Source organism: Spermophilus citellus (assembly GCF_964194105.1).
Source record: "Spermophilus citellus genome assembly, chromosome: 4".
NCBI classification, from domain to species: Eukaryota; Metazoa; Chordata; class Mammalia; order Rodentia; family Sciuridae; genus Spermophilus; species Spermophilus citellus.
The window spans coordinates 172100786-172112320 of NC_138185.1; the positions used below are offsets into that span (position 1 = coordinate 172100786).

At 37.0% G+C, this 11535-nt stretch overlaps 1 protein-coding gene across 1 annotated transcript; it reads right to left on the reverse strand.

Moving 5' to 3' along the window:
* Positions 1-1100: 1100 nt before the first annotated feature.
* Positions 1101-9302, reverse strand: DORIP1 (dopamine receptor interacting protein 1). Its single transcript, XM_081290497.1, has 5 exons — positions 9159-9302; positions 6471-6995; positions 4741-4830; positions 3281-3415; positions 1101-1543 (listed from the first exon to the last, which is right to left on the reverse strand). Exons 2-5 carry the CDS (start codon positions 6992-6994, stop codon positions 1360-1362), a joined length of 933 nt encoding a protein of 310 aa, XP_081146623.1. The 5' UTR covers position 6995; positions 9159-9302; the 3' UTR covers positions 1101-1359.
* Positions 9303-11535: the final 2233 nt, after the last annotated feature.

Sequence of the window (11535 nt, forward strand, 5' to 3'; positions counted from 1 at the left end):
GTGATGATTTTCAAAAAACATTTTTTTTGACTTTGCTTTTTTGCCTTAAATTACAACAGGAAGAACAATCAGTATCCTTTCAATGAAACATGATATTCAGTTAACTATAGAATTTTAGTGATTTATACTGCAAATCAAAACCTCATGCTATCAATTATTATTTACAAGGGAGCCAACAGATATTGCTTTAAAAATTAAAGTTTTTGGGCTGGGGATGTGGCTCAAGCAGTAGCGCGCTTGCCTGGCATGCGTGCGGCCTGGTTCGATCCTCAGCGCCACATACAAAACAAAGATGTTGTATCCGCCGAAAACTAAAAAATAAATATGAAAATTCTTTCATTCTCTCTCTCTCTTAAAAAAAAAATAAAGTTTTTTTTTTTTTTTTTTTTTTTCTGTGCCAATATAAAATTTAACTAGGAAAACAAGTACAGGCTGGGATGTAGCACTTGCTTAGCATGAGAGGCCTGGGTTCAGTTCCCAACACTGCCAAAAAAAAAAAAAAAAAAAAAAAAGAATAAATATTCCCCAGGTACCCATTTTCCTTTTAAATATATATTTAAAGTACATTTCTATTATTAGTCCAACACTAGTAAACATCCAGTTACATAATAGTTTTTATAATTGTCTTATTTGCAAAATAATTTTTATTGGAGAATTTCTATTATATTTAATCATGACATAATTTATTTATAATGACTTTAATTAGGGTTGGATCCATTGGTAGATTTAGAATATTTTAGCAAGTAGTTGCCCTTATAAAAAAATTTAGGCCCAGAAAAAAAAAATCTTATGTAAAATTTTTTTTTAAATTGCTGTAGGGAAATTATGCAAAGCAATGGATAAAATAAACTAAGCTATCTGTAAGTTGTACATTCGAACTAAACCCAATAGTGCACTCTGAATTATAGTGAGGTAGGGCAAAGAAATATGGTCAGATATATCTTGAACTTTTGAATTGTATAAACTAAAATACTGACTTTTACTCAGCTTTTACTTGGATAACTAAAAAGAAAAATTTAGAATTCAAATGACAAAGCATTTTCTTGAATTTAAGTAGTATGAAAACCTTTGAAATACATACAAATGAAAAATACAAAGGCCACAAGATATATATTTTATTTAAACATAAAATATGATTGTATAAAAATAACCCAGGAAATATAAAAAAGAAATACAAACATTTTTTGCATAGATCTTGAATATAAAACATTTACCTGGGTTAAACACTGGAAAATACACCTCTGAAACTAGTATAGTTGAACTATTTCCTTGGATACCAAGTATACACAAAATAAAAGCCCTTCATCTAGGGGAGCATGGGCAGGCGGGAAAACAATTTAATTTAGCATCAGTCTATATTTATTTCTCTGTTGCTCGAATATAAACCAATGATGACAAGAGGAGAAACTCTGGGGGTTTATTTAACAAAATTAAATTCACATTTCTGAGGCCATCATAGTGCATCCAATGTCCATCAATCTGGAAAGCTGCAGAATAATGGTGTTCTTCTTTATTAAATAATGTGGCACCTTCCAACAAATACCTGTAAATTAAATAATAAAGTATAGTGGAAAATCATAATACTTTGTTTTTAAGAAAAATATTCCTTAAATTCTTAATTAAGAAATAATTTTACATAATGCCCTATTAGTATGTATGAAGTATGATATGTCAAGAGCTTTGTAATGTTGTGAACAACCAATAAAAATTAAAAAAAAAAAAAAAAAGAAATAAAAACAAGATTGTTTTTAAAGGCATATGTTAAGGGCCTCTGAGTGGCAGGCCACTCCCCTTGTGCTAGGCCTGTAAGTGCAGGCAGACTGCTTACCCTGTAGGCCTGAGGCCATGTGTTGCAGTCCCGGCACTTGCTCCATGGCCCACTCCTCAACTGGTCAATGCAAGGATGGTTAGCAGAAATTGCCTGTAATCTGTTTAGCTACTGCCTGAGTAGATATACATGGTTACTGTGCAATAAAATCAGACCTGCTTCCTGCTTGGTCTCCGGAAGGTCTTAATTAGCCACTCCACAGCCATGCTCTCTTCTACCCTGTTCCGTGGACCTCCTCGCTGGACGAGAGAGAGCCCATGCAGCTATCCATATAAATTATGTACTATAATTGGTGATTTCAAGTAAAATATTTAAAAACCTTGATATAATTTAAGAATTAACAAACAAACTAACTTACAACTGTGCTGTTCTATTAAAACAGAGAACACACAAGAAAACTTTTGAAGGCAAAAGTTAATAAGTACCCTCTATTTCCTGATTTGTATACAGATGATTTTATTTATAAGAACAAGTAACAATTTATGTTTAAATGATGACCTCCTGAATACAACTCAACACTAATTTGAAAGAAAGTAAGTCAGGGTTTACTATGTGCTTACTAAGTGTCAGACACTGCCCTAAACACAGCATATGCTGCCTTATCAAATTCTTCCAATAATGGCACCAGGAAAACACTTGTCATCTCTATTTTATAGATAAGAAAACTTAGGTGTACACTGGTCAAATAATTGGCCAAAGCTTATATAGCTTGTAAAAAAAATGGGGTAGGCCTGGCATAGTGGTACATGCCTGTAATTCCAGAACTTAGGAAACTGAAGGAGGAGGAAGCAAAGTTCTAGGCCACCTTGGCAACTTATTGAGACCCGGTATCAAAATAAAATTTTAAAAAGGGGCTAAGGATATTTAGTGTTAGAGCACCCTTGGCTTCAATCCCCACCTGTTCCATAATCCCAAGTTTCTAATCATTGTGGCCACTGCTAGTGACTAATTTCCTGTAAATTTATTTTATTTAACTGGGAATTGAAGCTAGGAGGCATTTATCACTGAGCTACATCCCCAGTCCTTTTAATTTCTTTTTTAAATTTTGGGACAGGATCTCACTAAGTTGCCAAGGCTGGTTTTGAAATTGCAATCCTGTCTCAGCCTCCCGATTCACTGGGATTACAGGTAATCGGCTAGCTCCCTATAGTAGATTCTTTTATTTTTTTAGTATTGGACATTGAACCCAGGGCAGCTTTACTATTGAGCTACATCTCCAGCTATTTTTTTTTTTTTTTTTTGAGTAAGAGTATACTTAAGTTGCTGAGGCTGGTCTTGAACTTGTGATCTTATTGCCTCAGCCTCCTGAGACCTTGGGATTATAGGCATGGCCACTGTACCTGGCTCCAATAATATCTTTTTAATGGCTAGTCAAAATCATAAAAGACCAGAATAAACAAAAAGACTTATTTTTTACTGTTTTTGTCAAGCAAGCAAACCCAAATCACCTACTTGTGATCAGATAAATCCAAATAATAGGGTACATATGCCAGATCTTCAGATTTCCAATGTTGCATATTTAGGACAACAAAAGGGGGTGCGCCATGGCAGAAAACTCGCTGAGAAAATTCTCTTAAGCCACCACACCTAAAGTGGAAAATGAGAATCAACATTATTATCTGAGTTGTCTTTATGACTTTAATTTTCTAGTAAGTATAATCATCTATTATAGGTATGGGCAATGATATGGTTATATTTTACCTCATATATTCCTAGAAGTTTACTGGCTACATTTTCTACACTAGAAGTAATACTATTAAAACTCCTGGAGGGCTGGGGTTGTGGCTCAGTGGTACAGTGCTTCCCTAACATGCGTGAGGCATTGGGTTCAATCCTCAGCACGATATAAAATAAAATAAAGGCTTTGTGTTTACCTATGACTAAAAAATATGTTAAAAAAAAAAAAACTCCTGGAAAAGTGAGCCATTTCTTTCCAAAGTTATAAAAGCACTGTGTCTCCTGAACTGTTATAAAAGTCTTTATTTGTAGATATATTTTTCTATTTATATGGTTTCAAATAATGACTCTAATTGCTTTCTTTTTCCATTTAAGATCTTCTATTAGCATTAAACAAGTTCTCTTTTCTTAGTATTATTAGGTATTTAAGCAAAAGGATCAGAATACAATAAAGATAATTATACAGTAAAATCTCGATTAACCGGAATGTTCGGGGGAGAGTCTAGATAACAAACATTAGTGACTACACCAAGTTAGCCAGAAAATCATTTGTTTTAGAATTATGTGTTGAAACATGTTAGTTCACATTTTGGACTTAATAGGAACAAGTTACTGAATGTATTTGTATCTTCCCTTCTTTGGTGATTAGTAATAAAATCATTCTTCCAAATACTAATTTTCATTGTTCAATAATGTAGACATAGAAATTGCTAAGAGACCGGGTTGAGTAGGTTCTGTCCATGGACTTTTTTTTTTTTTTTTTACTAAGTTCAATTTTTTCGTTGCCATTTACCTCTTTATCCTAAAGGAGGAATGCAGAAAAAAATCCAGTTAATTGAGGGTCCCGATTAGCTGGGTTCCGGTTAACCAAGGTTTTATTGTACCTACTCAGCAATGGGGAAAAAAAGAAAAGGCATTTGCTTTGAATTCATCAATTAGCTGTAGTACTATATTTTATATAGTGATATTTGATAATGAAAACACAACATAAGATGGCATAGTAGGTCTGTTAAGAAGATTCAAAAAGGTTTAGGCTTCCTAAATACTTATGAGATGCTATTTCATCATATATTAACTTCAAACAGCACATTAATCTAAGAAAGTTTTTCCTCTGATATATTTCAAAATAGATATCACTGTATCAGTAATATAGGGAAACAGATAAAGTATATTTCAGAAAAATGTTATCTTAACTATAGAAAAACTTTCATCTTAAATGTCTATTATATACTCACCCACGCTCTTCACACAGTTCAATCTTAGAACAGAATAACTCATCCACAGCCAGTCGTATCAAGTTTCCATGTGGAATTTCTTGAGGAGGACTATAATAATTGTAAAATTCATGTAAGAACTGCTTCAACATTTTATAGGCCAGTACATTATTAGGATAACAAATTCTACAGGTTGATCCATTATTAGCATAACCAAGTATACCAAGCACAATCTGTTATCCATTTTTGTATTTCTTGCAGAAACCAGTTGAACTCAACTCAATAAATATTCATGCATAAAGTTTTTTTTTTTTTTCTTTCCTACCAGGAATTGAACTGTGCTTAGCCAGTGAGCCACATCCCTAGCCCTATTTTGTATTTTATTTAGACTAGAGGTCTCACTGAATTGCTTAGCTCCTTGCTTTTGCTGAGGCAGGCTTTGAACTCTCAATCCTCCTGCTTCAGCCTCCTGAGCTGCTGGCATTATAGGTGTGTGCCACCCCGCTCCCAGATAATGCATAAAGTTCTCTAAGAAACAAAGTTTTCTGTAAACTTGTTGTTGCTACTCTAATTAACAAAACCAAATAAACAATGTCCTCCAGCCCCTAAAATCAGAGGCAATATGTTCTAGTGAGTAAAAACTAGGGCCCAGAGTCAGGAGAGCAGCTGATAATTTACCTGACTAGATGCAAATCACAAACATTCTTGGCCTCAGTTACCTGATCTGTTAATAAAATTTTTCCTATATTCTTCAAAGTTGTTTTAAATGCTAGATTTTAAAAAATAGAAGCTTAAACAGCTTATAACGGTGAACATATATTATTAAGTGAGAAGTATAAAATATTAGTATCACTGTACAATTACATTTCATTATACTTTTACAAGATTTACAGATAAAAAATACTGGTTTTTAAAAACCATTTTTTTTTTCTTTTTCTCAGTGCTAGGGATCTAACCTAGCCCTGCACATGTTAGGCAAGTACTCTACCAACTGAGCTACATCCCCAGACCCACTAGTTTTTAAAAAACAAGATAAATTTATGAAACACTTTTTAGCCCATTATGATGTAAAGTAAGAACATTTTTTTCTTCTGATACATTTAAAAGCCAGCATCACTGTATCAGCAATATAAGGGAAAAGACAAAGTATATTTCAGAAAATGTGAGCTTAATAAATTAATTAGGGTGTGTGATGTACATTCCCAAAGGGAATTAGGCTGCTTTTCTGAACCACAGGGCCAAATATCCTTTCTGACAACAACATGTTTGGGTCTGTTTCTCTTCCATGGGCAATTATTCCTTTTTCAGCTCATGTTCCCTGGGGGATTTAATGTTTCCCGGCATCCACTAGGGCTTGCCAGTTTGGCCTCCCTCTCTGTCATTTACCAGCTTGGATGTCTGCCCTCTCTCTGAAAGCCAAAAACACTGTGCTGCTCCTAGCACGTTTCCCAGTCTGTATAAAAGCTCCTCACATCCACATCCTTCCCAGGTATTAGATGCCAAATTTGGGTTTTCTGTCTATAATTATGTCCTGGCCTTGACATAAGATTTAAAAAAAAATTCTCTTGTTCACCTGGAACTAGCCTTTCTGACAGAGACCCATTTGAAAAATGAAACATTCAAAAACAGGAAAGTGCCCTTTAATCCATTAGTTTGCTATTGAAAGGTTACACATACACACATACATACATACATATATATAATATTGATTTAAAAACAAAAGCCATGAAACAGACATTACAGCAACTTACTTTATATTAATTGTGCGCTGCTGATCTTCCTGTACTCGAGTCGGGCATCGCCAGTTGGAACAGTAACTCTCTTGAATGGTAGACATGAGATTTTCGAGATTTTTTGTAAAGTTATCATGCTCATTCCCAAACAAATCAATTATTAATGAAGCTTTATGAACTTCAGATTTGTATTGTTGTTTTTCCATTTTGTCCCAAATCCAAAGTAGCTTCACAGTTGTAAAACTGTAGGTGTCCATTAAATAAAGAAAACAGTCTACAAACTCTCTACCAAAATGAAGAGAGAGTTCCCTAGGAAAATTTTCATTTTCATTAAGAATGACATATAATAACATCAAGAATCCATCTATGGTGCAGGTATTTTTCAGTCTTATTTCAACATAGAGTGGTGTACAGGATACTGCTTTGCGGCCAGCTTTGATAGTAAAAACACCTCCCCAAGGAAGAACAGGCCTCCAAAATGATCGATCTTGGTTATAGTTATTTTTAATTGATGCTTTGATCTCTTCAAACAGTGTCTTCATCCTGCATTTGAAAAGTTTAATACAGAACATGTAAATGCATGTACAGTTTTAGGGGCAATATTTATGATCTCCATAAAGACCATTTAAGAAGACAGAACTTTTTTTGAGGTACAGAATAGCCATCTGATAGGCATATATATTAATTATATTGCAGATTTTATCTGTATAGGAAAACACTATAATAAAAAAATCCTAAATGAAAATAAACTAAATTTGTTTAGACATATTCCTAAAGTAAACCTCCTCTTTCCTTTAAAATTGAAGCTGTGCTTCCATTTCCTTATATTTGTGGTTCCCCTTAAGAAACTGATATAGTGGAATCCTTAGTTTGGGGGTATAGGATAAGAGCCACTTAGTGTTCTTTATATTAATCATACTATACATTTTATCTGCAGTATTAAAAAACCTGTGTATAGCACCTGTTGATATAGACAAAGACTAATTCTGGCATTTAACTGGGTCACCTTAAGGATAGCTAAATACTGTCTTTTCAAAGCCACTGACACTATTTTGATAAACATGTTTGTATCCTAACTATGTTTTATAAAGCCAAAAAAATTTTTTTGAAGTTCCTATTAAAATTGTATTGGAAAAAGTTACTTCATTTTACTTGGGACAAATAAATGTATAAACTAAAAACATATTGTTTTCTAACTTTTACAGAAAAGTGTATTTTTATGAAAAAAAGGAAGCATCTGAAGAATAAGAACAGGGAATGAAGTGACTGAAGTCGGTGTCTTATACTGACCATCTTTTCAACTGCTTCATTTTCCCAAGCACAACATGAGCCCAATCCCCAATAATACTGCAGACCTGTGGGTTTTGCGTGAAAAAATTAAGTTCAAATCTATTTCACAATACTAGCCAACTAAAAATTCGGTTCTACAATATATTAGATAAAACACATGCAGTGTTTTCCATCTGAAGCAAGATATTGTGGACTCTAAAATATTCAACACTATATTTAGTTTGAAGTGTAAATGTTTATATATAGTCTGCTAACATGGCATGTCGAGGTCAACCACTTAGAAATAAGAGGGTGTGGCAAATCTACACTTTAGGAAAACACACTCATTTCTTAATAGAAGCTAACTTTCGTTTTCAGAGATTTTAAAAAACCATAAGCATTCAAATATTTTAAAAATTAAAATACACTTTTTCATGATTTGAGCTATATCTCTTGAATTTTAAAGAACCCTGTAGCAGGTTTAAGATTGCTTGAGTTCAGATTCCTAATACTGCATTGGAAAGGATGATTTAATCTAGTATGTTTTCAAATTATCTCTTAAACATGACCAAATGAAGGTAACTGTAGCTCTTCAAAGCAATAGTTATAATCTGAGAAAATTAAACCACAATGCTACACCTGGCATGAACCTAACTTTAGCAAGGGAAGACTGGAAGAACTAATGGACACTGAACCTAGTTTAAGCATTAATTTGGTGATATGCTCAAAAGTAGACTGCAATAAAAATAGGGAAAAGGAAAAAAAAAAAAACAGATGGAGAGATGGCTGCAGACAACTTTACTTTAAATTGCCTTAAGTTTTGCCACATAGTTGAAAAGGTTGTTCCGTTAGGCAATGTATTAGAAACACTGGAGAACTTACTTTCCTGCCTCAACAGGGCCTCCAGTTGAATAAATCTGGAAAATCCTCCTAACCTCCATTTCCTTGGCAAAACACCACCTTTTCTTTCCAGTCATTCCCAAGAGTGGCAATTTGTACCCCAAGTTGGCAGAAAGGATCAGACTACCTGCCCTAGGCACTGAATGCCATACCTCCAAATAATTCAGAAGTCCTAGAGTCCCCCCTCGAATAAGCGCCCCCGAAATACTCCTCTGAAAGAACCAGCACGCGCTCCTCTTGGAAGCGCTGCGGGACAGGGACTTGCGGTGCGCGCTAGGGACACCCCTTTCCAGCTCTCTCCTCTGGCCACGCCCACCCGGCTGCGCTCCCTGGAGGCCTGGCACCGAGGGCTGGCTCCGCACCGAGGGCGAGTCCCGGAACCTGGAGCGAGTGAGACTGCTGGGCGCTCATGCCTACATCCGGGCAGTGCCCCCGCCGAGAGCCTGGGACTGGGAGCAAATGGGCGGGAAGGTGGGGTCGCGGAAGGCATTCACACATCGGCCAGTCTCTGTCCACTAGGAAACTGAATCCTCGTACCTCCCCGGGGACCGAAAACCGCCGGTGCCGCCGCACCCGTCGTCGCCGCCGCTTGCTCATGGAGAGCCAGGGCTGCCACCACCGCCGCCGCCGCCTCATCTACTAGCACCGCGGGCTGTCTCGGCCTCCCCCGGCGTGAGTGCTGGGCTCCGGCACGGCCTCCATCGCACCCGCCGCGGCGGGAGCCACAGCAGCTCCAGCGCCCAGGCCTGATCCGACCGGACCCACGGAGCCAGGACCGCGGGAGGCAGGACGCGTCGCTTCTTATTACGGAGGAAGATTCGGCCTGACCTCCGCCCCCCTCCCCCCAGACCCCAGTGTCCAGCTGCCTAACCGCTCTGCTGCGCAGGCGCGAAGACGCCCTGGCCAAACGTGCGTGTATCGAGTGTGTATACAACGTCCAGAATTGCCCAATGGGAACCAGGATCAGGTGTGGGAGGCGGGACCTCGCGGAGAGGGGTGGGGCTCCAGTGTGAGAGGGTGGGTGGGGCAGCCGGAAAAGGGTTGGGTTTGCACGGAGGCGGAGCTTATTGGCAAAAGCGATTGGCTTTTTGAGGTTTGTACCATTTTAGAACTTTACTTGGTTTCCTCTTAAATTCTTTATTCACATGGGAGAAGTTCTGTTTTCTCACTAAATTGTGGATCTATAAGATTTCAGTTTAATGATATATTTAGGAAAATATTGAATTGGTGTATCATATGCTAGTGTTCAAGATTAGCTAATATGCTGTAATTTACAATGAAAGTTAAAGCCATTTAAAAAATTAGATAGCCTTAATCCCATTTTAGGGTTGAAAAAGTCAGGGTTTAAAAAATTAGTTTTGTACATGGCAGATTTCCACACACTGGGTGACAGAGCTGGAAATTGAAGTTAGGATTGCTTAATACTAGAGTTGTGGGGCTCAGCCACTGTTTTTATTAAGCCCTCGTTTTTTGTATTTTTTTTTTTCAGTTAATCTTCCGTTAAAAAGTAAAAGCCCCACAGACTCTGCTAGGAGAGAATGGGCCACTCTCTACCTGTAATTAGAAATGTAGACGTTGAGATTTTTTTTCCCATCCAGCCATTGGACAATGATTGAAAGCTGAAGACTAGCCCAGAGGAGCATTGTATTTCTCACAGGTAGATCTAGGGAAGATTGGATGCCTTTTTTTTTTTTTTTTTTTGGATGGACAGCTTGCCTTTATTTTGTTTGTTTATTTATTTTTATGCGATGCTAAGGATGGAACCTAGTGATTCACACATGCTAGGCAAGCACTCTGTCACTGAGCTACAGCCCTAGATGCCTTTTTGAACAGTGTAATGGTCAGCAAGGCTGTGGCACTGACCTTACTCATGAATCTTTTTGAAGGGGTCTAGTGATACAGGGATGGAAGCTGGGAGTACAATTTAAGATAACTAGTGATAAAAATAAATGGATGTTTTAGAGTGGGGGTGAGGGAATATGACTCTGCCCCCCAAAATATAACTAATAACTGGAAAAGCCTGCTTTTGGTTTTCTAATTTCTTATGGCATTTAATGGGAAAAAAACATTGGTTTTTTTCACTAAGGATCTGAGAGATTAAATACAAAACACAGAAAATAATTCACATAGTATTAACTTACCTTGCAAGTAGAAAAGCCTTTTAAAACTGTTAAATATGTGAATTATATGTTACATTCACATGGAGTTCATTTTATACTGATTATGTCATTTTCTTCCTGATAACAGACATAATGGTGGTTGACACCTGTTCTGGACAATGTCAGTGAGATGACTCTTTAAACCCTTAAGGTTCAGCAGAGTGGAAGAAGTGTGGATTCTTTGCATGCTTGTGTGAGTCACAAACCTCACTGAGGCCTTTAATTGAGATTTCCATTCTTTCCCCCTTCCAGTCTCCTTAAAATCTTTTTTTTTTTGGGGGGGGAATGGGTATTAGGGACTGAACTTAGGGGCACTCGACCACTTAGCCACCTCCCCAGCCCTATTTTGTATTTTATTTAGAGACAGGGTCTCACTGAGTTGCTTAGTGCCTTGATGTTGCTGAGTCTGGCCTTGGACTTGAAATCTTGCTGCCTCAGCCTCCTGAGCCTCTGGGATTACAGGTGTGTGCCACCGTGCTGCGCTCAGTCTCCTTAAAATCTGACAGCTATTTGCAGATTTTTAAAATAATATTAATGAGAGATAATTGACATACAATAAACATGGAGCACATTTAAAGTATACAATTTGCAAAGTTTTGACATACACCCTCCACACTGAAACCATTGCTTTGATTAAATGAATATGTCTATTACTTTCAAGTTTCTCTCCTGCCCCTTTGTAACTTCCTCCCTACCTCACACACCTAAGCAACAACAGGTCTACTTTCTGTTAGTATGGATTCATCTGCATTTTC